The sequence below is a fragment of the Mixia osmundae genome (assembly GCF_000708205.1).
Source record: "Mixia osmundae IAM 14324 unplaced genomic scaffold scaffold_7, whole genome shotgun sequence".
Classification (NCBI taxonomy): Eukaryota; Fungi; Basidiomycota; class Mixiomycetes; order Mixiales; family Mixiaceae; genus Mixia; species Mixia osmundae.
The window spans coordinates 399105-423087 of record NW_014575557.1 but is presented as its reverse complement, the minus strand read 5'-3'; the positions used below and the strand labels follow the sequence as shown (position 1 = coordinate 423087).

Below are 23983 nucleotides of genomic sequence, written 5' to 3'. Positions count from 1 at the left end.
GCATTAGACCATGTACAACGATGCGACTGTACCTTCAGCTCCGTAGCCTTGCGTTTGACGCCTGAGATCGAACTTGAGTCTCGAGTTGTGTCGGTGACGCGCGAGAGCGACAGGCAAGGAACAAGCTCGCTCTCTCCCGGCTTAGCGGCGGCAAGAGCTCGAGCGCGAGCGCCTAGTCCATCATGGCGAGTGCAGAGGATGGCAAGTCGCTGGCGGATGCATTGGCGGTCGTCCAAGCGCAGTCGGTGCTGATGCGACGAACGCTCACCTCGGACGGCTTGATGCCTGGCCTCAAGGCAGCTTCGACGATGCTGGCCGAACTCAGGACATCATCACTCAGCCCGAAAGCCTACTACGAGCTCTATGTGGCTTGCGACTTGCGCCATCTGTCCTCTTACCTGTTCGACTCGCACACGAGCGGCAAGCATCATCTCGCAGACTTGTACGAGCTCGTCCAATATGCCGGCAACATCGTGCCTGTACGTCATACTGACACCCGAGCTCGGGCAAGCTGAGGGTTGGTCTGTTCGGCACGCAGAGGCTCTATCTCATGATCACCGTCGGCTCAGTATACATGAGCATTCCTGACGCACCCGTCAAAGAGATCATGAAGGATATGATGGAGATGACCCGAGGCGTGCAACATCCCACCCGAGGTCTCTTCCTACGCAACTACCTGAGCGCAATGACGCGTGATCATCTGCCCGTCGGCGACAGCGATGGGTGAGCTATCTCATCCACTGCGAGTCTCGCCAGCTCACGCGCTGCTCTCGTAGGCCAGGAGGCAACCTGCAGGATTCTATCGGTTTTGTGCTGACCAACTTCATCGAAATGAACAAGTTGTGGGTCAGGCTGCAACATCAGGGCCTTTCGCGCGATCGTGACCGTCGCGAGCTAGAACGCAAAGAACTCCGCATACTCGTCGGCACGAATCTCGTCAGGTTGAGCCAGCTCGACGGCGTAGATCTGGAGATGTACCAGCGTATCATCTTGCCCAGCGTGCTCGAGCAGGTCGTCAATTGCAAGGACGTTATCGCACAAGAATACCTCATGGAAGTCGTCATCCAGGTGCGTCAGCCTCGAGATCCTTGCTGAGCTGCAATGACGGAGCCCTCCCAGGTCTTCACGGACGATTTCCACATCCGCACTTTGGGGCCATTCTTATCGGCGACAGCACAGCTGCACCCCAAGGTCAACATCAAAGCCATCGTCATTGCGCTCATCGATCGGTTGGCAGCACACGCTGCCCGAGAAGCCGAGAACGAGTCGCCAGAGGAGTTCAAACGGCAGAAGGACGAGGAAGCACGCAGGCTAGCGCTCAAGATCAAGGAGCAAAAGGCAAAACGCGCAGCCGTGACCTATGACGACGAGGACGAGCCATCGCAGCCGCCCGTCGATACCATGCTGGCGCCAGAAGTAGCAGGATTTGCAGATGCTGCAGACGCGAAGCCACGGGAGCCAGAGCCCATACCAGATGCTGCCTCGCCGGCCACGAGTAGCCTTGTAGCCCCGCCCAAAGACGAGACCGCGCCGACATCTCCCAGAAAATTCAGAGGCATACCCGAGGACGTGCGGCTGTTCGAAGTCTTCTGGCACCAGATTGTCGAGCTGGTCAAAGCCCGGCCAGATTTAGGCCTCAATGACATCACCGCTTTGCTCGTTTCGCTCACCAATCTGTCGCTTTCGTGCTATCCAGACAGGCTCGAGTACATTGACCAGATATTCGACTATACCCAACGCAAAGTCTCTGAATTTGCTGATAGCCCAGATCTCCATCACCCTTTGACGATCGCCAATCTCCTGTCGCTCTTGCTCAGCCCAATCAACTCATACACAAGCATTTTGACTATCCTCGCCCTGCCTTGCTTCAATGCGCTGCTCGCTATACAGCCTCACGCGACACGGCGGTCGATCGCACATGCTGTCGTTGCTTCTATTCTCAAGAATGAGACTTTGCTCGAAACGCCCGAAGACGTCAAGGGCGTACTGGATCTCTGTCAGGTCCTGATCAAAGATCAGCGGGATGCGCAGATGCCGAATGGCGGACGACAGTTCGCTGGCATGCCTCGCGCACCTCAATATGATCCAGAAGAGATGGCGGAAGAGCAGGGCTGGCTCGCACGGATGCTGCATCTCTTCTATTCTGACAATGTAGAGACGCAATACAAGCTGCTACAGAGTGAGTCGTCTGCAATGCCCAGTTAGTCCGGCTAATGCTCCTACTAGCTGCGCGCAAGGAGCTTTCAGAAGGCGGCGACAGGATAAGATGGACGTTTCCACCCCTCATTGTCGCGTCCATTAAGCTCGCGCGGCGCTACAAATATAAGGAGCACGAACTCGCAGATTATTCACACAAGACTGCGACGCTCTTCAAATTCATTCATCAGGTCATCAACTCGCTGTATATCAAGGTCGAGTCTTCGGAGATCTGTCTCCGATTATACCTGCTAGCCTTGCAAGCTGCCGACGAGGCGGATAACGAGAATTTGGCCTACGAATTTGCTGTCCGGAGTACGTGCACCGCAATTAGGCCAGCTAGCGCTCACCACCAGTGACAGGCTTCGAGATTTACGAAGATGGCATTTCAGACAGCAAAGCGCAGCTTCAAGCGATCGTCTTGATCATTGGCACCTTGCAGCAGATGCGAGTCTTTGCCACGGACAATTACGACACGCTCATCACGAAAGCTGCTCTACATGGAGCCAAGCTGCTCAAGAAGGGTCACCAAGCCACGGCTGTCGCGCTGGCGAGTCATCTATGGTGGCAAACTGACACGCCGCACAAGAAGACGCCTGCCGACAAGGTCAGTCCAACCGCCGCTTGCAAGTGCTTTTCTGACCATGTAGCTACAGCAACTGTTGCAAGATGGAAAGCGAGTACTCGAATGCCTACAGAAAGCACTGCGGATAGCGACGTCGTGCATCGATGAGCTCACTACAGTCCAAATCTACGTCGATACGCTTGACCAATATATCTACTACTATGAGAGACAAGTAGAAGCGGTGAGCGCAGCCGGATGTCAGCTGACCTTGCTGATATTCCGCTACGTTTTCAGATAAGTATCAAGCACATCAACAGCCTCATCGAGCTCATAACTGCAAACATCGATACGCTGCATGCAACAGACGTTCATCCGACTTCGCTTGGCTCTGCATCAGGTCTGGTAGAAGGTAATGGCAGCCCAGAGGGTATTGTTAAGCATTTCAGGAGCACGCTAGTCTATCTCGCATCACGGAGAGATACCGAGGACGACAAACGATGGCAGGCAGTCGAGCTAGCTGGCCCAATGCTCAAATTAGGCCTTTCATGAGAGACACGACGCAACGTTGTAAGCGCAGATGCATTGTAGAATCCGGTCGCTAGGCCATGACCCATCGCGATCCTTCTTTACGCTGCGTCGCTTGCATCGCTGGTAGCTCCAGGCCAAGGCCGGTATGCGCTGGACCTTCACCTGACAGCAAACCGGCGCCGAAGCGTGGCACAACCTCGCACACTCTAGTCTTGCCATCAGCGGATGCTTTCGCAACCGTCTCCAGCGTCTTTGAGTATGTGCAGTAAGGCCGACATAGCACAGATATCCACGCGGAGTTGACCTTGGTCAGGCCTTTGAGCCATGTCTGATTTGTCGTGAAGACCTCTTGGTAGCAGAGAAATTCTGGGGGCGGGCGCGAATAAAGCACAGACGTCGGATGCACATAGACATCTTCGTTGATGCCCAGCGCTCGATACGCGATGCCCCGACACGACTCCGTCGTCGCCTTTACGGAGCCGGCAGATGAAGACAGCAGGTCTTTGCGCACGGCGATCTGATCGACGAAGGAGACCGTGAGCAATTGGCGAAGCGCTTTAATCTGCGCTGTTGAGGGCGGTGCTAGCTTCACTGAGTCGACCGAGTCTGCGCCAGTGTATGCACTGACAATACGATTGATCTGCTGTCGCAATTGATCAATCTCTTGCATCGCCTTTGCCCGCAGAAAGTGCTTCTCGCAAAAGCTTGCGCTCTTCTCTGCATAATCGAATGCTCCGACAGCACTGATCACACGAAAGACATCACTGGTCCCAGCGCCCAGGGCAGCGAATTGCTCTAGTGATCTGAAGTAGGCCGACCGCTTCGCTTTGAGCTCCTCCTTGCGGCGTATCCCCGGATCTCGGATGATAGCAAACTCAGTAGCTGGCATATGACCTTGGATATTGCTTGTCTCGTCAAGATCGTCGCCGAGCGACTGTTCGTGCAGGAAGGGGTCTCCGACAGACATAGCAGCGACAGCGGTGATAACGTATGGCAGACACCCTTCTTGCTGGCCAATGACGAGCATCTTTGCGAATCTCGGCGCAAGAGGGTAACGCGCCATACTCCGACCGAGCTCTGTAACGTGCGCATCCAGCTTCTTGCTGCCCAGACCGGCTTGCTGTTGCTCTAAGGCGCCCAGACCGATCAACATCCTCTCAGCTTTCGCAAGCATCGGCCTTTCTGGCGGTGTCGGAAATGGGAAATTGACGACGGCGTCGATGTTCATGGCCTTCATCTGAAGTACGACACCTTCGATAGGCGTTCTAGCGATCTCCGGTGCAGTATGATCAGTGAAGAAGCTCTCGAAGACGGCAGACGAGTAAAGGCGGTAACAGTGACCGGGCCCTGTTCGACCAGCTCGACCTGCGCGTTGAGCAGCCGAGGCTTTCGATATCCAGTCGATCTTGAAGGATTGCACGCCCGAGGAAGGATCGAACTGCTTCTCTTTGGCTCGCCCGCAGTCAATGACATACGAAATATGGGGAATCGTTAGCGACGTTTCTGCGACGTTTGTAGCGACGACGACGAGTCGAGTTCCTGCTGGTGGAGCATCGAAGACTTGCATCTGTCGATGAGACGGCAGCAGCGAATAGAACGGCAGAATATGCATTGGAACTGCATAGAAAGTCAGCGCGGTTGAGCACGCAGCGAACGATTGCGGACCATCGCTTTGCTCAACATTGACATCACTCATCTCTTCACTTTCGCTCTCGAGAGCTTCCTCGTCATCAAAGTCGACCGTATCGTCGAGCGCCTCTAGCTCTTCGATCGTGTTGCGACCAGCATCTGTTGCAGGCATAGCCTCGGGCTCATCGGCCATGCTGACGTCGAATATAGGCAGCTCTTCTGCCGCTTGCTGTGCTCCCTCTCTAAGCTTCTGCCTCTGAGCAATCTGCGCGCGCTTCGCACGTCGGTCTGCTATTGCTGCGCGGCCATATTGCGACTCGAGCCGTCGACAGAGCGTAGTGATCTCGTTCTGACCCGTGAGAAAGATTAGCAATCCGCCCATGGGAAGTCGAGCGTGAACGCGGCACGCCTTTTTGAAGGCCTCGTCGAGATAGTCAGGCTTAGTGCGTCTGCTGAAATGCGTGGTCACCGCAAACTGCCGCGCTTTGATCTCCACGATAGGCGGCGGCGTATCGAAGAGCGTGGCATTGGAGCGAAAGTCTTCGACTCGCAACGTGGCAGACATGATGATCAATCGGAGTGGCTTCGCCCCTTCAAGCTTTTCTCGCCATCGCTTTTCGCGCAGTCTGACAATGCGACTGAGTGTGCCGATCAAGACGTCTGTGTTGACCGTCCTCTCATGAGCTTCGTCGATGATGATGACACTGTATCGAGTGAGTAGGAAGTCAAGTGCTAGCTCACGGAGCAGTACGCCGTCGGTCATAAACTTGATGAGGGTCTGCGCAGAAGTAGTCGAATCGAACCTGACCTGATGAGACACTCGTTCCGGTCCAAGTCTTAGCTCGTGAGCGACCCGAGAAGCCATAGACGTCGCTGCGACTCTTCGAGGTTGAGTGATGCCTATCATGCCCGGGTTATCGCCTTGTGGGCTGCCAAAACCTGCTTCGTAGAGGAACTGAGGGATTTGCGTCGTTTTGCCACTGCCTGTCTCTCCACAAACGAGGACGACGGGGTGCAAGAGGATGGTCTCGACGATGTTTGCCTCTTCGGCCAGGATAGGCAGTCTGAGTCGCGCTTCTTGCAGCTCTGTACTTCTGCTGACTCTCACGGGCGTTGACTTGATTGGCGCCTTTAGATCGAGCAGGGATTGAGTTGGCAGTATGGTCATCTCGCCCATCGGTCCCCTGCCTTGCTCTACATGTACGATATGCTTCGCTGGTGGCTCTGAATGGGATGTACGAGAAGAGGGCTGCGACGGATCGGCGAGCGCGATCTGCTCAGACGCCCATGCCTTGAAGTCGGTCTTTGCTTGTGCAGGCTGATCAGCCTGTAGTCGCACTGGCTCTACAGCGAGCGCACCATGCTGAGGTCCCATCGTTTCTATACCTTGCCATTCTTCGTTCTCATCGAAATCCGAAGCAACCTCTGTTTCGTCGTCCGCATCGCTGATATTGTTAGAATCGTCATCGCTACTGCTGCCAAAAGCAGGATCGTCAGTGTGATCGCTGCCATCCTCTTCGTCTGCTCGTCGGCGCAAAGTCTCGAGTTGCTTGGGATCGAGACCTCTTTCAGCTAGCAAAGCAAGCGCAGCACCCAACACGGGATCTTCTCCCTCTTCGTCTGCATCAGAGACATCCGATTGTCCAAGCTCGCCGTGGGAGGACGAAACCTCGTCAGAGTCAGAGAGACCGCCAGTCTCTTCTATTGCCCTCAGATGCGGCTTGACGGCTTCATGACGCGATCTGAGTAGAGCGGCTGCAGAAGGACGCTTCTCTCTGGGCGGTCGAGAGACGATCTGAACGCCAGAAGCAAGCGCGCTGCCGAGTCCATTTGACGATGACGCGTTGCCATCTGCTAAGTTTGGGGTCGACGGTACTGGCTTGCCATTTGTCCGGGCAGGCGCTTTAGGTTCTGATGCTGCTTGGTCCGCAGACCGTTCAGAGGAAGAAGATGAGCTCGAGTCGGAATGATAGCCTGCTCGACGGTTTTGCGATTTGGCTCTTTGCTTTTCGCGTTTGCGTGCAGAGAGGGCTTGCGTCTTTTCGAGCTGGTCAGACGTCGAGCTGAATGTCCTCGAGCCGAGCGTGGAAGATGTCATGAGATTGAGCGGCTTGTCGACCGAGCTTTGCGAAACGCTGTCATCCCTTATACGCCATGAGTACATCAAGCCCCACAGCGAGACGGCAGACTGACGCGAGCGAGTCGAGCAACTCTGAGCGTTGTGATTTGCGGAGCTTCTTGGAGATGTACTGCTCCTGCAGTCGCTTGCGCTTCTTGCTAATCCCCTTTTGCTCTTGTGCCTCTTTCGCTTGAGCTGCTTTGCGCTCCATCTTTTCCTTCTGTCGCTGGGCTTGGGACTTGGTAGGCAGCATGTCAAGCTGGCTATGGTCTGACATGCTAGCTGAGCAGACGGCTGTCACTGATGGCAGTCGATGCCAACTTTGACTTGCATCCCAATTTTCTCGCCAAAAAGTCGCCGAGTCGATCAATCCGAGGCCATGAACAGGCTGAGGGACCGGCTATGGGTCGGCTTCCAGCAGCTGCGAAGAAGTCCTCCGGGCCAGCTATCAGCCTTCCTCACCAGCTTGACGGTCCAAGTCATCCAAGTCGGCTGCCTCGTCCATCTCGTCATGAACAGGGTCGTCTCTGTTGGCCAAGTCAGCGGATCATGGAGCATCTGCAGCTCGCCTTGCTCATGCTACTGATGACAGTGCTCGGGACCATCAATGTACCCTACTCTCAGCCACAAGCATACCCTCGTCTTGCTCGATCATTGGTCGATACTCGGCCTCAGGCTGAGGAAGAAAGCTCCCAGTATAGCCAGAGGGGACATAGTCGTACTCAACTCGCCCGTCGATGTAGACGGTGTAGTCTGCAAGCGTGTCATCGGGCTAGAAGGCGACAAGATCTGCTTTGATCCCTCGGGTGAATGGGGAGAGACGGCCAAGGATGACTATGTCATCGTACCAAGCGGTCATGTATGGCTACAAGGCGACAATGCTGCCATCTCGCGCGACTCGAGAAACTATGGACCTGTGTCCAACGCTATGCTGAGGGCCAAAGTCATCGCAACGGTACGTTCTCCCCGCTGCTCTCGCGCAAACCCAAGTGATGATTCTCACGGGCAGCTGTACCCACGCCCGAGATGGCTGCGCAATCAACCAGGCGTGCAAAGTACATAGACCGCTATGCTGGTCATCGAAACAACGACAGCCGCGAGCCTCCGAACGCGATAGCGCAACTTGCCAGGCCTACCGATCCCGCTTCATGCTATCTGTCTCCTCCAGATCAGCAGACTCGACTTCTAGCGCCCAGGCCAGTCGAATCGGACGATAGACAAGGGGGAGCTCATCAGGCCAGCGATGCCGTGACTGGCTGCACCGTCGAGCAAACATGGCTAGAGGAGCAGTCTGACGGTGAGAACCAGCGAGAGTCAAGAAAATGATTGGATTCGAGTGACAGTAGGAATCAATGCAAACATGCATTTCGAGAACAGCGCAAATTATCATGCAAAGTGGATGCGTGGCCTGCACTAGCGGCCATCAGTCTTTTTCGGTGCTGTCAACGAGCGCAGGACTCATTAAAGCGCCATGCGAGGGAGAACGAGCGCCTGCTATCGCTCGAACGCTCACGCTCCCCCCGCCTTGTGCACTCTCGGTGCATCTCGTTACGTTTCCCCCCTCAAGCGAGGGGCGAGATCTTGTACCTGGCTTGCTGAGGAAGGATAGCTTGCCTGTTGCGCTGCTCGAGAGGCCACGGTATTCTCCACGCATGCAAACACCCTGCGCTTCATTGAGAGGCTCCAAGCAGGTGTCCTACTTCTGGAACGACTGGAAGATGGGATGCATAGAATGGACAGGCCTTCTTATAGCCTTGCGAGATGGCAGGCAGACAGTTTGCGCACAGCTAAATTGGCCTGCCTGGTGTAGAGATCACTTCAAGTCGCGATATAACGCGCCTTTCGTCTTACCGCCCACGCCTGAACGCAGTATACTCTTAAGTGCATGTTTGCATTAGTTATTATTGTCACTCCTGCCCCGAGTCTCGTGTGCTCGTATTGCCAGACTGCTACTGCACAGTCGTGATTGCATGGTGCTCCTGCCTTTCCCGGCGTCTCAGGCTAGCTGCTGCTGTCCCAGCCTGTGCGCATCCGCCTCGCCCGGTTGAAGCATTGATATACGTTGATATCGTTGATATCGCGTGGTCAAGTAAATCACTTGACAAGTTTACCATCGCTATCAGATCTGATCAGTCGCCAACACATATGGCACACACAAACGTAGCACAGTAAACGGTCCAATGCAGAGCTCGGCGCCCGGCCGTCCAGCTGACACGCAGGAACGCAAGACAGACGATCATACATCAGCTATCTAGACATTCCAGAATTGTCTGCCCGGCGCGCCTGGCTCGGCCGCACCGACGAGCTGCAAATCGAGACCACGCGATGACTGCTCGTCCTCTGAGAGACCTTGGCCACGCTTCTGTGCTTCGTCGACTGATAGTACCTCGATGGTGTCGTAGCCGAGGACTCGTCGCAGATAGGGCAAAATGTTCTCCAGCGTTGCTTGCTGGTTGTAAGCGAGGCTACGGTCGAGCGCGGCCTTGATGCCTCGCTCGCTGACCTTTTTCTGTGCTTGCGCATTAGCACATGATTCCGGATGTGTGATAGCGACGCTAACCTTGAGCGCTTGCACGAACGGCATCACTCGCTTGTCCTTGATCCTGCCATTTGCTGTGAGCATTGCCTTGAGCTTGGCATCATCAATCTGGCCCGAGGCGTCATGACAGTCTCCGAAAAGTTGCAAGACATCCTCCTGCCATTGCGGAAAATTGTTCGCGACGAAGAGGTGCAGACGCTTCGGCTTTGCCGGATCGAATAAGACTGCTTTGCCTTTTGCCTTCTTCTTCGTCGCTTGCGTCTCGCCACTTCGCACAGACGCCAACGTCTGCTTAACAAACGCATTGGCTTCCAGTACGCTATCGTCTTCTGCAGCGTTTGGCTCTGGGAAGCGAGCAAGTTGCACAGATGACGGCTCTTGCAGGCAAGCTGTCCATACGTGCTCGGCAAAGTGAGGCGCAATGGGCAAGATGAGTAGGGCTTGGACTCGGAGGTATTTTTCTACTAGCTCGCCATGCATACCCTCGTCGGCACACGCGTCTCTGTAGGCATCTCTTGCCAGCAGAAATTCGTAAAAGCCAGCTTTCAACGCATCGCGATACGCCGCGTTCTCATAACTCTTGCGCGTCGCCTTGATAGTCTGCACAATCTCTTGTTCAAATACGTGATCAAAGAAGTTCTTGTCGCCTTTCCGTAGCCCGCCTGCGCGGAGCTTGGCGGTTTCTTCCTCGGCAAACAGAGACAAAGCATGCAAGCGGAGGATGTTCGCATTCGCTGTAAGCTCTTCAAAGTTGGCATCATCCATACTATCTCCTGCATCGGCAAGCGTCAACCGAGTCGAGTCAGCGCCGAACTTATCTATTGCGTTTGCAAGCGTGAGTGAGTTGCCGGTCGACTTGCTCATCTTCTTTCCATTAAGCATCAGATGCCCATTGGAGCGCATGCTTCTCGGCCAATGCTTTTCCGGGAACAACGCGGCGTGGACATAAATGCAAAAGGTAAGATGGTTCGCGATCAAATCCTTGCCAGACGATCGGATGTCGAGCGGATAGAAGTAGGTGAATTCGCGACGCAATGCGTCTGCCTTCTCTTTGGGCAGAGGCGAGTTTGCCGGTAAGTCTGCGCTGCCGAGGAGATGATCCCAGACTTCATCTGTGAGCTGGTCAGCCGTGACACCAAGCGGACCAGGCTGGCTTCCGTCGATGACGCCGCCCTGCAGGAGATGGGCGATGGTGTAGAAGGCCATATAGATCGTCGAGTCCGATAAGCTTTCGACAAGAAATTGGGGATCCCATGGCAGCTTTGTGCCAAGTCCATAGCTTCTTGCACAGGCCCACTTGTTGAGCCACGCGAGGACGCCTTCGAAAGCTTTGCGTGTATCCGCCGAGTAGGTCTCCATCTGACTGAGCAGCTTTTCTGCCTTGGCTCGCCATTGAGCTTCGCCATAGTCGAGATACCACTGATCCATGAGTGCAACGACACACTCGTCCGCCGAACGACTGATGATCTGACTTTCTGGTTCTGCGTATGCGAAGGCATTGCCAGCCTCGATCAGATCGTGTTTGACTTTCTCCTTGGCCTTTTCAACTGCTTCGCCCACGTATTTGCCCGTGACCATTGTGCCTTTGTAAAACCCTTCGCGATAAGCGAGCTCTTTCGCCTCTGCCAACTGCTTGATGTCTTTCTGCGAATTGATTTTAAGCTGCTTGACGAGCGTCACTGCAGTCAGGTTGCCGTAGCTTGCGGTCTCAATGACCGGGTGGGGCTCATTTGCCGCCCATTCGGCTTTGATCTTGTAGTACTCGGGCTTCTTGCGAAGGTCCATGAGAGTCGCATAGTCATCCGGGGAATCTGAAGGCACAGATGTGACGACACCTGTACCTTTGTTGGGCGACACGCCATCCATAGGCAAGACGTAGACCTTTTCGTACACACTCATCGGCGCATGGATCGTCGTTCCAATGAGGTCTGCGCCCTGAATCGAGACCAAGCAGGTGACTTTCCCAGCTTCGCGCAACAATCCTTGGAAAGCCATGTTGCGCGCTGATCGCTCGGTGATGAGATACGCTGACTGCTCATCTTTTGCTGCGTAAACGCCGTATTTGATGTTATTGCCCACAAAGCAATTGGTCTGACCATACATAGTCTCTGGACGTAGCGTAGCAGCGACCATGTAGACTGTTTTTCCCTTCAGCTGAGCTGCAATGTGCTCGCTTGCAGGGCTCCATTGAACGACGCGCAGCTTCAGCCCAGTATATTCTTGCGGCCCGACAGCTTCCCCGCTCGCACGATCGTGGTCCATGCAGGGCTGTTGGTCTTTAGGCGAGTATATAGTATACCGCTCGCCGAATTTGACGTGCTGTAAGTCTCGCAGACGATTGAGTTGCCAGCGCACGAAAGAGTCGTAGTAAGGGTTGATGTCAGTCGTGATGAATGATCGTCGCCAGTCTACCCGTGCCCCCAGACGGATCAGATCTCGTTTAGCTATCGGCGGAAAGTATTTCGTCCAATAGTGAGGGTCGGCGAACTTCTTGATCTCTTTGCGTGGAACATCTATGCTTTCCATGATCTGAAACTGGTATTGAAGGCCTGTAGACTTGGCCTGCAGCTTGCCTTTGGTCGCCTTGCCGACGTTTGAGGTTGTTGTAGATGCCGAAGGACCAGTTGCGTCGGCGCCAGACTGCGGTGGTGGTGCGACAGGCGGCGCGCCTGCAACCTCGTTGTCCCCATCGCCTGGCTCAGAGTAGCCTTCAAAATCGGGCCCGAATTCTTCCATCTCGCGGACAAGCTTGTCGGCAGCCGACTGTCAAGCGGGTGTGAGCAAAAAGCTGACGACTAGGAGATGAGATAGCTAACCTTGATCGGCATGCCTGTGCAATGGAAAGCGACCGGAAAGAGCGCCCGCTTGCCCAGCATACGTTCGAATCCGATAGCGAATTCAATCTTGGAAATGGTGAAGCCATGGCCGAGATGTAGAGAGCCATTCATGTAAGGATAGGGGAATCTGTTTGCCCGCTCACGATGAGCTTGACGACGTGACGAGCGTTGCAGAGGCCAACGTACGTCCCGAAGAACTTGGGGTACTTCTGCTGGAGCTCTTCTGATGACAAGTGTGCTAGCTCTGGACTCTCTGACGAGGGAGCGTTGACTTCGAAAAGATTTGCGTCTTGCCATCGTTGCTGACATTTGCGCTCAAGCTCAACGAGGTAGTCTCGCTTCGATGTGTTGCCGAGCTCCATGGTAGCTGCTGCTTGCGTCGCCTTGAGCCTTTCGGCCGCGCTGGAGGTAGCCATAGTGCGTTGCTGGCCCGACCTACAGCACCCTAGCGTTTGCTGTGGATCTGACGCGCGAAAGCTTGCGAGAGCAGAGATACAGCGCAAGCTTGCTGCTCGACTGCTGCTCACGAGAGCCGTCCTGCCTGCTCGACTGTGTAGCACTGCCGTGCTTTGTGTCTGATCTGCTTCGGCAGTGGCGCCCGGACGTCGCTGCAAAGATTTGATGACTCTCTGGCTTTCAACCTCAAGCGCGCACGCCGACGCTTTGACAAAATCGAAGGCGCGTCAAACGTACTGAGGCCCCTGCCGTCGAGGCTGGGCGACGGGCCTGCTGCGGTGCTAGGGCAAGTCCTTGAAGCTTGTGCGCGACTCGATCTGAAAGCTTCTGGCTTCGATGACGCTGCAGCCCTCCCTTTCTCTCCTGTCCTGAACCTTCATCACACGCCATCAACCCTCATAAGCAGTCGTATCTCGTGGAGCGTTGTACAAGCTCGGCTTACAGGCCCTCGTCGGACCCTTCACCGATGCTCGTCACGACTCGCAATGCCTCAGCAACAGACTTCTTTGCAGAAAGTGAGGAGATCACACCGATGGCCTTGCTTACGATACGCGCAGACGGCTTTGCCACGCCGGCAGTGCAAAGCAATCGGTTACTTCCACCGGATCGCTCTGTACACATCTCGCCATTGAGCGCGCCGCAGTCTACACGGCCATCTCCAAGGCAGCAGACCAGATGCTGAACCGCCGTCACATGGTCTCCCGTCTCTGTCACCTTAGTCGGCCACATCCGAGCGAATGGCATCTAAATTTGCATTACACCGCATACATCCTCGTCTTCGCCATCGCAAAGTCTTCGCCCTTGTTAGGTATCACCGGTCTGACCGCGTACATCTTCGTCTTGACGGGTATCTCAAACCCACTTGAGCCCTCACTGAGCAGGACAGACTCTGTCGCCTGTGCTGGTGCAATCTCTGGCAAGACTGTTCGAGCAGAAGGCGTTTTCACTTGCTTGTCTTGTGAGGTGGCGCCAGCCTGCGTCGATGGGTGGCCGGCTTGATAGCGCAAGCTGACCGTGCTTAGTCGGCCATCAGGAATGAAGATCATCTCGATCAAGTCTTTGCCCGCTTCGCCATCGATGACAGATGCTTCCCCAAGCGGCTTATCGACGATGAAATAGCCCTTGCGTTCGAGCTGTAGCATATCGCCACGTTTCAGTGAGACGACATTAGGATCTGCGATCGCCTCTTCTATGGATTCTGATTCGGGATTGATGAAATTCTCCCAGTTGTCGTCCTCTTCGAGCTTCTTCTTCGTTATAATGTAATCGTAAGTGATCAATCGAACATTGATCAGAGGCTCCGACGATGTTGCAGGCAACCAGTTGATTTTCTTCTCGGTCTTTTTGAAGTCTCCTTCGAGGTGCAGCTCGCCCGCCAAAGCTGTGACTGTCGAGCCTGAAGTTGTCTTCTGTCGAACGAAAGCGTTACCCCAGTCCATGAGGGTGATCTCCTCATTCTCCGCAAAGGAGTCTGCATCGGTTTGATCAATGTAGATATCCGATGAGTAATAAGTCGTTTTGTTGCCCAGATCGAGATTTTTCTTATGCTTGGGCATTGCACTCGTCCAAGGCGCAGAGGGCGCGCCGGTCAGCGTGAGCTTGACGAGGTCCTTCTTGCTGAGAGCCCAGTAGCGTGGAACGATAGGATCGATAATCTTCTTATTGAGTGTCCAGATGATATCCCACTCCATATTCGTTGTGGCTTGGGAAGGGCCTTGAAGCAGCATAAATTGACGCAAGGCTTCCACAGTAAGACCACGACGGTGGATGCCTCGTATCGTTGGCATTCTTGGATCTTGCCATGAGCGCACGATCGCCTTGTCGTCAACCATCGCTTTTAGCTTGCGCTTCGAAAGCAGAGTATAGCTGAAGTTCAATCTTCTGTGAGTAAGGCGACACAAGCGACGTCAGTCTTGCAAAGCGATGATGGCGGTCAAACGCACGCATAGTCCCAAATGTGAACATGGCGCAATCCGGTCGCTTCGAGCATCCAGTGATATTGCGCATTTCGATCGCGGTATTCGTTGGTTCGTAGCGCATGTGTGACGCCTTGCAAGCTATCGACGACAGGACAGGCAAAGTCATAGCCGGGATAGGCTTTCCACTGGGTTCCCGTTCGATGGTGTGGCACGGCATTGCAGCGGTAGATGACGGGATCGCGCATGGCCTTATTGGGATTGTCGACTGACATCCTGGCGCGGATACACCATCTAGCGCCCTCCTCTGTGCCCGCCATCATCTGTGCAAAATGCTCGAGTGTCTTTTCGACCGTCATATCGCGATGAACAGACGCAATACCGTCCATGCGCTCTGCGCGCATCTGTCATAGCAGGGCCATGAATTTCAGCATTGTTGACAACGATGAGAAGTTACGAACCTTTTCTTGCAGCGTATCGTCTGCGTAGGCCTTGCCATTCTTGATGAGTTCGATCGCATACTTGTAGATCTCGTCAAAGTAATCAGACGTGTAGCTGACCGCTTCGCCCTTGACCTCCATCAGAGCGAGATCCGCAATGATGCTCTCTTCGAACTCGGCTTTCTCTTTCGAGGGATTGGTATCGTCAAACCGTATGAGCAGTCGACCGTGATAGTGTTGAGCAAAGTAGGCGTTGAGCATGGCCGCTTTCGCATGACCAATGTGGAGATAGCCGGAAGGCTCAGGTGGAAATCGAGTGACGACTTGTCCATCTATCGCATGCTCGAGCCCGAGCTCGAAAGTGGCATTTGCTGCACCTTTCTTGGGCTGTTCACAGATTCGTCATCAGCCTGCGAGCTAGATAGAACGTGACAGTACAGACCTTTGCTTTGGACGCTTCTACGAAAGTACGAACGGCAGATTCGACAGGCTCGAGCGAGGCGATATGAGCATGCCAACGCGTGAGATGAGGATGCAAGCCCTTTTTGAGGATGCCCATCGCAGGACTGTTGGACTTCATGGCTCCCCATACGGCCAGATCTGCTGCAGTGACACGATAGCCCACGAGGAATGATCTGAGCGTCAGGCGTTGGTCGAGCTGGTCGAGCAGTGGAGCCAATCTGGCGAATTCCGTCGTTCCTGCGACCTGACTCGACAGAGCGATCAGTCCGTCCACCTGTTCCACGCCCGCGGATGAGCTCAAAAGAGCTGAGACGCGGCAGTGGACGAACCTCTGCTGACTCTCCGGCGTCTTTGCCAAGCCATCCTTGTGAGGCGAGTGAGTTTGCTAAACTCCTGATTACAGCAGCCGCCTGATCACATTGCTGGCTGTCCGAAGCCCGTGAAGCGCATCAGATAGCTGACCCGGTGAGCGTCACGTGGCTGACTGACCCTGCAGATGTGAGGAGACAGGCTATCCCCTTTGCGCCAGTTTGCTCAAAGGATGTGCTGATCAGACCTTGACTACCGTGTGCAGAGCTGAGGCAGCTCGCCAGTATGAGAGGTCCCCATGCTATGGGTGCATCGAGGGGCTTGAAGTAGACTTTGAGCTCTGTCGACACTGCTGAGCTCATGTCGGCCGACCGTCGTCGCTGTCGTTGATCTTTTGCAAGTCGCGTAAACTCACAAAAGTTGCTGACGCAGCTCGCTTACGACGTCCATCATCACCTCTTTAGCCCGCGCCCGCGCCCACGCCTCGTCGATCGGCGTTGCACTGCGAGATGGTACGAGCAGCAAATGAGCTCGATCGTGCGCAGGTCAAGGCAAAAGAGCTTGCATCACAACCGCCCGTCGATCACAATCACCCCGTCGGTCAAGTCAAGCGCATCACTGTCCTCACCGCAAGCCAATATGAGCGCAAAGACGAAGCGATGGCACTGCTCAAGAAGCTCGCTACTGTGCGCTCTCGCTTCGACGCATGCACATTGAGGCTGATGCAGTTGAATAGCTGGTGGCGCCTATCATGCGAAAGCACGATTGGACTCTACCTACGCTTGCCGAGTTCTTTCCAGACCAAAAAAACCTACTCGGCATGAACATCAATGGAGGACAGAAAATTCTGATCCGTTTACGTCAGCGTACGTATTCCTACACGGCCTTGAGCGCGGATCGAATTAAACGGCGTTGCAGCCCATTCGCCCAATGCCTTCTTCGATCTAGAGTCGCAGCTTATCGAGACCATGCTTCACGAACTCACACACAACGGTCAGTTGCCTCTTTGCAAGCTAGGTCTAGCTTATGTGAGACGCGCCGATCAGTCCATGGGCCGCACGATGACAAATTCTACGCGTTTCTCGACAAGCTCAAAGACGAATATCATGCATTGCGACAATCGGGATACTCTGGCGAAGGATTCCTAGGCGATGGCAAGCGATTGTCAGGCTCAGTCACCGTTCCGCTTTGGAAAGCCAAGGAACGCGCTCTAGCTGCAGCAGAAGCGCGTGCTGCTACCGGTCGCCTCATGGGCGCACCGGGCGGTCAAAAGCTAGGCGGCGCTCAGAGACCCTACAAGCCTCTCAATGAGATACTCGCAGAAGTTCGTAGACTTTTCGCGAACGATTGCGCTTGCTGACTCAGTACGGGATGGCAGGCTGCAGAAAGACGATTGAGAGACAAGGTCGCTTGCGGCCATGGCGATATGACTGAAGAAGACATGAAGCGAGTCGAAGCGCAAGCCAGTGCCGAATCTGAGGTGATCTGGATCGAGCCTCCCACTGCCCGTGAGGCTGCAGAGACTAGAGTCGAACAGAGGACGGCAGACGCCATATTGCTGTCCAGTGATGACGAAGCCGAGCCGGCGCCTTCCGTATCCAGCCCACCAGCTAAGCCGCCAGCAGAACGCGGCCAGTGGACTTGCGAGAAATGTACCTTCATCAATCCGCCCTCAGCGAAATGCGAAATATGCGATGCTCCAGGCCCGCCTACCCTTCTGCCCGGGAAAAGCAGGTCTGCCACCCTTTCGCGACCAGTGGACCTCAAGAGAATAGACCCAAAGAAACTCTTACCCCGCGAGCGCTTCATACCAGTCGCGGTCAAAGATCCGAATATTTATGGGCAAGACGGCAGATGGGCTTGTCACATCTGCGCAGAGATGAACCCTTCCGAGCTATGGTGCTGCGCTGCTTGTATGACCGTCAAACTCAATTCATAAGCCTCTCTTGTCGTTGTATCATCTTCACATGCAATTGTCTTCAGCGTGACAGAAAGCTCATGCCTGACCAGCTACGACCGTGACTTGTAAGAGGAACAGGCAGGGGCGGCAAGCTGATCGTTGTGATTTCGCTCTGCTGATCCCAGAACGTCGCAGGTGCATGCTGTGACTCTGCAGGACTCGACTGATCGCACCAGCGAGGGTGACAAGACAGGCGGCTGAGCACAGGCACGATGCGGGGTGCTGATACGGTTCTTGCAAGGCTGGCAGCATTGGAGACGAGAGTGATTTGTGAAGACGCATGCGAGCTTGCATACTTTGGCTGACAAGCATCGCGCTTTGTTTGTCGCGCATGTGTGACCAGGATCACCAGAAGAGCACCGAAGAGAAGGGCAAGCCAGATCGCGATGAAGAGGTAGCAAGCGCCTCTTTCATGTTTTAGAGACTCAATGGAAGAATCGATCAGCTTGTCGACGAAGCCGTCGCTGTCATCGCTTGCAGCTGACGCGACGCTAGCCGTCGTATTACCGGACGGCAAGAGGACGTCACTCTGCACGGTTGGCAAGCTGACGCGAGCGTGGTCGTAAACGAAAGTCAGACCCTCTTCGATCGCATTCACTTTCGAGCCGAGCAAACAGCCTATCACACCAAGCGCAGCATCTGCAAAGATGGTGCCATCAAACGTGGTGTTGATGATACCCGTGAGGTCGCTGTAGAACGTATTGAGCGTTGTATTGAGGTTGAGACCGGTCGTGTCGATCCAGCCAAAGACGTGCGTGTTCAGCGAAGTTTCTGTGGTCTGCAAGACCGAGTTGACGCTGGCTGCATACTGCGTACTCGCATCCTGTAGCCGCGCTTCGAGGGCCGTACTTGCGTTCTGGGTGAGGATTGCCGTTCCTGCTGCAGCTTGCTGGGTGGCAGGACCCCGAAAATCGTTCAGCATCGCAATCTGAATCTCGATTGAGATGAGGCCGACGAGTCCCAGTGCAAGCACGAGCAGTGCAGTTGGGTGACAAATGAATGACAATAGCCAAGACAGCGAGTCGCGTGCTGATGAAGATCGTCGCAAAGCAGGCACTTTCGCTTCGCAAGCAAGCACGCTCTTGTGCAGCAATGGGAACTGCGCATCGTGCAGGAACACCCTCAAGCTGCGTGTTGACAGCAGGTCGCCCGATGTCTGTCGAGAATCAAGGGAAAAGCGTTTGCTCATTTGCTGTTGCTTTAGCCAGATCTCTTTTGCAGACTCGATTGTTTCGATTTCCCGATCGCATCGCCAACATTCCCAAAGACACAGCACGCCAATGATGACGAGAGCGAGTAAGCAGCAAGCGACAATGCCTTCTTTCATGACGTTCTGGACTCCCTTTCCGATTTCGTCGACAAAGCCAAGGTCAAGGTCTGAGCAGTACTCGACATTGTCAAGAGCAGGCACTGGCAGGACGCTTTGATCAAACGCGAATGCGCCCAGCGTGCCATTGACGTCTTGCCGCAGCGCGATGAAAGGCGTCGAGATAATGTCGTCGAGCGAGGCCTTGAGATCGTCCAACGTCGGCAGCGAATCGTTGAGCGATATAAGGCGATTCCAAAAATCGCTTGGAACTGTTACGTTTTCAAGGCTGGTCAACTGTGGTACATCGAAAGATGGCGCGGTGAAATCGACACTGCATACAGAATGAGCATCGCCGTTTAGGATAGAGATGAGATAGCAGCATGCCCAGGCAACAGATTGATCTTATCAACGATCGCCGATATGGCAGTATCGAGATCTTGCACGCCATCTTGTATATCTGTTCTGATCGCTGCGGTCGTTGAGTTGAGCAACGACGAGAACTCTTCAGTCGCACTGATTGCCAAGTCCATTGCACCGTGTACGGTCAGACTGATCAAGCAGAGGTAAAGCGAGCGATAGGTGTCAACGATAAAGAGCACAATTGCTTGAAGACCTTGCACGACCAGGCTCAGGACATCGCCTAGACCATGCACAAGATCTTCTGTGCCACTAGCAAGCATCGTATTGACGCCTTGAGCAGTGTAGTGTGGTGCGGAAGCGAGCAGAGAAGCCACGCGTTCGCTGGAGGCGCAACTCTTTGCAATATCGTTCTTTGCTGCAGCGACTGCTGACGGCACGCCGGCCAATGAAGTCCATAGCTTTTGTAGTATCAGTAGCAGCACGATGACGGGGTAAGCAGTGACGGTGAGAACGCATCGCGCCCTTTTGCCTAGAAACGGGCCCAGGTGATCGTCAGAGCTTGGGTACCTCGTCCGAGAAGCTGCCATTTGCTGCTCCTTCCCCATGTCGCCTTCGCTGTGGACTCCTGACACTTATGTGTATACCAGGCATATGGCTGAGGTGAGGCATTGTAACTCGAGGACAATTGAACAATGGCAGCTCGTACAATGGCGGCGCGCCTCGCGTCTACTGGCTTCTGTCAATGCACAAAGGCGCGCAAGACCACAGATCGACGAGTACTCCTTATCTGTGACGTGGCTTTGGCTCTCTGAGCCCCACTGAGAGAATTGAAGTGCTACGAAGTATCGCTGAGCAGATCGTTGAGGTATTGCGAGACTTTGAGCGCCTTTTCTCGCGTTGACTGCTGTTCGTTCGAGGGCAGTATGTGTAACCATCTACTGAAGCGATCGGGATGGAATATACGCTGAGAAGATCGAACGATTCGTTTGTGCTGGTCCTCTGGCTCGCCATCGAGCAGAAAATAGCGCAATGCATCGAGGGTGATGCGCGTAGGGAGCACAGGCCAGGATATGTCGTCAGCCCTACGGAGCGCCGTTTCGCCGGAAAGTAGCGACGCCCAAGCTTCTGCATAGGCAGCACGAGCTTGTCTGAGCTTCTTCTGATCGACTTTGCTCGTCTCTGCGCGCAATTTCGCCATTCGTTTTGCTTCTTCGCTCTGGAAAGCCTGCCGAGCCCGTTGACGTTCTGCATGTTGCTGCGCTCGACGGCGTTGACCTTCTTCGGCCCTTGCGATGTCCTCTTTGTGCGATCGCTCCCATATGCCTCGTCTGATATAGTCTGCATATTCGTCATCCGTCATCTGTGCGAGCCAGAACATCGATAAGCATGCGCCAGCTCGAATGTCAGCAGCATACAGTGTGAATAGTCGTAGAATTCGGGTCTTGCGGTTCTGGTCCGGAGTACTGAGCGTCCCAGAGCCAAGGGTCGACACCTTCATCCTCTCCGAGCGCGTCAAAGATCTTTTGCTTGTACGCCCTTTCTTCATCTTCTTGAGCAGCGTTGTCATCGATCAGATGCGCGAGATGCTCAGACAAGTAAGCATCTTCGTCTACGTCTTCTCTGTCGGGAACGAGACGCTTCGCTCGTGCTGCCGCCTCGCGTGAACGGCTTGCTGCTTGAGCTGCAGCAACGGCATCCAGAGGAGAGATGTGTGGCGACGGCGAGCGTTCTCGACGATGCTTGCGCTTCTTCGAGGATCGTCTGTCCCTGTCATAGTCTCTCGAGCGTCGTGAGTCTCGGTGAGATTCGCTACGAGATGTATGGCGTGTTGGCGAGCGTGAGCGTCTTTCGCGACGGTCTCGTCGGGGAGAAGGCGACCTCATCGTCTTAGCTCCATGAGCGATAGTTCAGAAAGGCTCGTTAGGCGACGAGCAACGGCGTAAGGGGCGAGCAAGCGAATTGATTTCGTTGCTTTTGACATCTCGCGTTCGACGTTGGTCGACCGACAGGCGCATGACAGCTTTGCGTGCCTTTGCAGAGCTACGAAGTGCCCTGATCGCTGCTCCCCGAGCTCAGTCGCTCAGGACGCCCAGCAGAAAGCGGTTGTGCGTTCGTTGTGCTTCGAGCGACACACAACAAGCACAAGCTCCTCGACTCAGATTTGCGCCCTCGCCCACTGGTTTCCTCCATCTGGGTGGCCTCAGATCTGCACTGTTCAATCATCTGCTAGCAAGAAAGCTAGGCGGGGCTTGGATTCTGCGAATAGAAGACACGGATAGAGTGCGACTTTCTCAAAACGCTCCGATTCAGGCGCTTAGCTCTTTCGAGCAGAATAGATTCGTGGAAGGCGCAGCAGACAGCTTGACTGAGATCCTACAATGGGCGAGGCTCGACTATGACGAGGGCAGGTGCTCCTGACAAGCCTCATATCACCCGAGTCTGAATGTCAAATGCAGGACCGTCACGCGGAGGCCCCCACGCGCCTTATACTCAAGTCCGCCAATCTGCGTCTTCCCCAGCTGCCACTGACAGCGTGTGCAGTCAGAAAGGAAGCAGATCTACGCTCGATACGCTGAAGAGCTCGTCTCGGTCAGTCATGATTGAGAGCCAGATCCAACATCTTTGAATATATCGTTATAGGCCGGTCACGCGTATGCTTGTTTTTGCGACCCACCCATAGCGTCTGCGCAGAGCAAGCATGCTCCACCTAATGTGTGCTCTGGCGAGTGCGCGCAGCTTTCGTCAGACGCTCTTGCAGCAAAGAGCAGCTGCAAAGCGCCAGCGGCCATACGCTTAAAAGTGAGCACGATCCAAATTGACACCGATAAAAGCTCAGTAATTTGAACAGATTGGTCCAGAGGGCTTGCCGAGGTCGTTTGAAGATCTCGTGTATGGCAAGATCAATCTTCCTGCCAAAGCCGGGCAAGATCGCGACTTTGTCATTATCAAGCGAGATGGCTTTCCGACATACCACTTTGCCAACGTTATTGACGATCATCTCATGCAGATCACTCACGTCCTACGAGGCGAGGTCAGCGGGCTCGACATCGTTGCTGTGTCGATACGTTCTGACACTGAGATGCTGCAGGAATGGATACCGTCGACGAGCAAGCACCTTGCTATATACGATGCTTTCGGTTGGCAAGCACCTAGATATGCGCATATGCCAATACTTGTCACTTCGGAAGGCAAAAAGCTCAGCAAGCGATCCGGTCATGTGCGCGTTGAAGATTACAGAGTCAGCTCTCAGCTCGTTCTGTCCGGAACTCTACTGACATGGCTCGCGAAGGCGGAAGGGTATGAGCCTGAAGCAGTACTCAACGCTGTTGCTCTGCTCGGTGCATCTTGGCAAGACGCCCCGCCCGAAAGTCGCTACGGGCTCCAAACGAGCGACATCATGACGATGCAAGAGATGATCTCAAAGGCTCGTTTGTTTCCTCTCAATCGTTCTCATGGCTTACTGTAAGGTGACCGGCAGTTTGCCATCGAGAACGTCAACAAGCATCGTTCGGCCTTTTCGCCCGGCCAACTCGACTTTCTGAACAGACATCATCTGATCCTGAAGTGCGCGTCTGACGGGACACTGACTGAGATGGCCGAGCGACTCCTACCGGACTTGCAAGAAGCTTTTCCCTCTAGGTCCGCTGTCACCGGTGCACCAGGCTCGATCTGCCTAATGCGTTGAACAGTCCGCTGATGGAAATCGCCTACATCAAGGACGTCATCGTTGCTTTGAAGGCAGGCCCAGAAGTTCCCTTATTGACTCTGCTGATGTTCTTAACAGGAAAGGATTAACCGACTCAAAGATGTCGCCATCATGGGCCCCTATTTCTTCTCCGAGCCAGACTACACCGTTCCTGCAGCCAAAGCGATGCTACGCAAGACATCAGAAGAGCACTACAGCGCGTGCTCCCTTTTGTGAGCTTGCTTTCTACAAGCTGAGAGGAGAGCAAGTGCAGGATCGGCATGCGAAGCTACATATGAGAGGCTATCCTCGATGACGCCAGCTGAGTGGACGGCAGATCGACTTAGTGCAGCTCTGGCTGCAGTGACCCAGGACGAGCCAGGCCTGCAGATCGGGTTGCCTCTCAGACACGCGCTCACTGCAGCAAAGATCGGTCCGCCTGTCGCCATCGTAATGGCAACATTAGGTCAAGAGACTAGTCTGGCAAGGCTAGAGCGAGCAGCGCATACAAAGTGGACAACGCCAGCCGAGGATCGTCTAGCTCAGATCCTCGCATCGTGAATACAGAGTATTGCATCGATGGCGAGGCACATGGTTTTCAGATGCGATACAAAACAAGCTAAGGGTGTCCAAAAAAAAGTCCATGTCCTGCGCGCGAGAGGTCCATAATGAT

At 54.5% G+C, this 23983-nt stretch overlaps 8 protein-coding genes across 8 annotated transcripts; 4 read left to right on the top strand and 4 right to left on the bottom strand.

Moving 5' to 3' along the window:
- Nucleotides 1-103: 103 nt before the first annotated feature.
- On the top strand, nucleotides 104-3382 carry L969DRAFT_88837 (uncharacterized protein). The gene is made up of 8 exons (XM_014711484.1): nucleotides 104-479; nucleotides 539-723; nucleotides 777-1068; nucleotides 1120-2179; nucleotides 2227-2511; nucleotides 2559-2803; nucleotides 2853-3002; nucleotides 3056-3382. Exons 1-8 carry the CDS (start codon nucleotides 183-185, stop codon nucleotides 3308-3310), a joined length of 2769 nt encoding a protein of 922 aa, XP_014566970.1. The 5' UTR covers nucleotides 104-182; the 3' UTR covers nucleotides 3311-3382.
- On the bottom strand, nucleotides 3335-7455 carry L969DRAFT_532109 (uncharacterized protein). The gene is made up of 3 exons (XM_014711483.1): nucleotides 7112-7455; nucleotides 4955-7053; nucleotides 3335-4906 (listed from the first exon to the last, which is right to left on the bottom strand). Exons 1-3 carry the CDS (start codon nucleotides 7312-7314, stop codon nucleotides 3360-3362), a joined length of 3849 nt encoding a protein of 1282 aa, XP_014566969.1. The 5' UTR covers nucleotides 7315-7455; the 3' UTR covers nucleotides 3335-3359.
- On the top strand, nucleotides 7417-8363 carry L969DRAFT_51299 (uncharacterized protein; the record flags this gene model as incomplete). The annotated part of the gene is made up of 4 exons (XM_014711482.1): nucleotides 7417-7575; nucleotides 7630-7896; nucleotides 7941-7992; nucleotides 8047-8363. 4 exons carry the CDS (start codon nucleotides 7417-7419, stop codon nucleotides 8361-8363), a joined length of 795 nt encoding a protein of 264 aa, XP_014566968.1.
- An 836-nt stretch (nucleotides 8364-9199) lies between these two features.
- L969DRAFT_104263 (uncharacterized protein) lies at nucleotides 9200-16392 on the bottom strand. Its single transcript, XM_014711481.1, has 10 exons — nucleotides 16177-16392; nucleotides 16017-16113; nucleotides 15668-15961; nucleotides 15247-15612; nucleotides 14813-15189; nucleotides 13638-14750; nucleotides 12600-13046; nucleotides 12393-12540; nucleotides 9598-12339; nucleotides 9200-9546 (listed from the first exon to the last, which is right to left on the bottom strand). The coding sequence occupies exons 1-10, from the start codon at nucleotides 16356-16358 to the stop codon at nucleotides 9289-9291; spliced, it is 6024 nt and encodes a 2007-aa protein (XP_014566967.1). The 5' UTR covers nucleotides 16359-16392; the 3' UTR covers nucleotides 9200-9288.
- Nucleotides 16393-16505: 113 nt separating this feature from the next.
- On the top strand, nucleotides 16506-17935 carry L969DRAFT_50728 (uncharacterized protein; the record flags this gene model as incomplete). Its single annotated transcript, XM_014711480.1, has 5 exons — nucleotides 16506-16682; nucleotides 16733-16862; nucleotides 16915-16989; nucleotides 17043-17320; nucleotides 17375-17935. 5 exons carry the CDS (start codon nucleotides 16506-16508, stop codon nucleotides 17933-17935), a joined length of 1221 nt encoding a protein of 406 aa, XP_014566966.1.
- Nucleotides 17936-17975: 40 nt separating this feature from the next.
- L969DRAFT_626659 (uncharacterized protein) lies at nucleotides 17976-20453 on the bottom strand (the record flags this gene model as incomplete). The annotated part of the gene is made up of 2 exons (XM_014711479.1): nucleotides 19650-20453; nucleotides 17976-19596 (listed from the first exon to the last, which is right to left on the bottom strand). Exons 1-2 carry the CDS (start codon nucleotides 20228-20230, stop codon nucleotides 17976-17978), a joined length of 2202 nt encoding a protein of 733 aa, XP_014566965.1. The 5' UTR covers nucleotides 20231-20453.
- A 7-nt stretch (nucleotides 20454-20460) lies between these two features.
- Nucleotides 20461-21508, bottom strand: L969DRAFT_18403 (uncharacterized protein; the record flags this gene model as incomplete). The annotated part of the gene is made up of 2 exons (XM_014711280.1): nucleotides 20461-20985; nucleotides 21041-21508. 2 exons carry the CDS (start codon nucleotides 21506-21508, stop codon nucleotides 20461-20463), a joined length of 993 nt encoding a protein of 330 aa, XP_014566766.1.
- A 109-nt stretch (nucleotides 21509-21617) lies between these two features.
- L969DRAFT_104259 (uncharacterized protein) lies at nucleotides 21618-23979 on the top strand (the record flags this gene model as incomplete). Its single annotated transcript, XM_014711478.1, has 13 exons — nucleotides 21618-21905; nucleotides 21957-22029; nucleotides 22082-22119; nucleotides 22167-22214; nucleotides 22266-22424; nucleotides 22474-22656; nucleotides 22714-22863; nucleotides 22915-23049; nucleotides 23104-23264; nucleotides 23315-23363; nucleotides 23410-23527; nucleotides 23585-23867; nucleotides 23913-23979. Exons 1-13 carry the CDS (start codon nucleotides 21639-21641, stop codon nucleotides 23977-23979), a joined length of 1731 nt encoding a protein of 576 aa, XP_014566964.1. The 5' UTR covers nucleotides 21618-21638.
- Between the last annotated feature and the right edge of the window lie 4 nt (nucleotides 23980-23983).

Excerpts from the sequence above, each read along its gene's own strand:
- L969DRAFT_88837 (XM_014711484.1), top strand. The coding sequence starts at position 183 with ATGGCGAGTGCAGAGGATGGCAAGTCGCTGGCGGATGCATTGGCGGTC. Across the intron at positions 480-538 it reads ATGCCGGCAACATCGTGCCT|AGGCTCTATCTCATGATCAC; the intron begins GTACGTCATACT and ends TTCGGCACGCAG. Across the intron at positions 2,180-2,226 it reads GCAATACAAGCTGCTACAGA|CTGCGCGCAAGGAGCTTTCA; the intron begins GTGAGTCGTCTG and ends TGCTCCTACTAG.
- L969DRAFT_532109 (XM_014711483.1), bottom strand. The coding sequence starts at position 7,314 with ATGTCAGACCATAGCCAGCTTGACATGCTGCCTACCAAGTCCCAAGCC. Across the intron at positions 7,054-7,111 it reads GAGTTGCTCGACTCGCTCGC|CGTTTCGCAAAGCTCGGTCG; the intron begins GTCAGTCTGCCG and ends AAGGGATGACAG. Across the intron at positions 4,907-4,954 it reads CAATGTTGAGCAAAGCGATG|TTCCAATGCATATTCTGCCG; the intron begins GTCCGCAATCGT and ends CTTTCTATGCAG.
- L969DRAFT_104263 (XM_014711481.1), bottom strand. The coding sequence starts at position 16,358 with ATGAGCTCAGCAGTGTCGACAGAGCTCAAAGTCTACTTCAAGCCCCTC. Across the intron at positions 15,613-15,667 it reads TAGAAGCGTCCAAAGCAAAG|CCCAAGAAAGGTGCAGCAAA; the intron begins GTCTGTACTGTC and ends ATCTGTGAACAG. Across the intron at positions 15,190-15,246 it reads ACGATACGCTGCAAGAAAAG|ATGCGCGCAGAGCGCATGGA; the intron begins GTTCGTAACTTC and ends CTGCTATGACAG.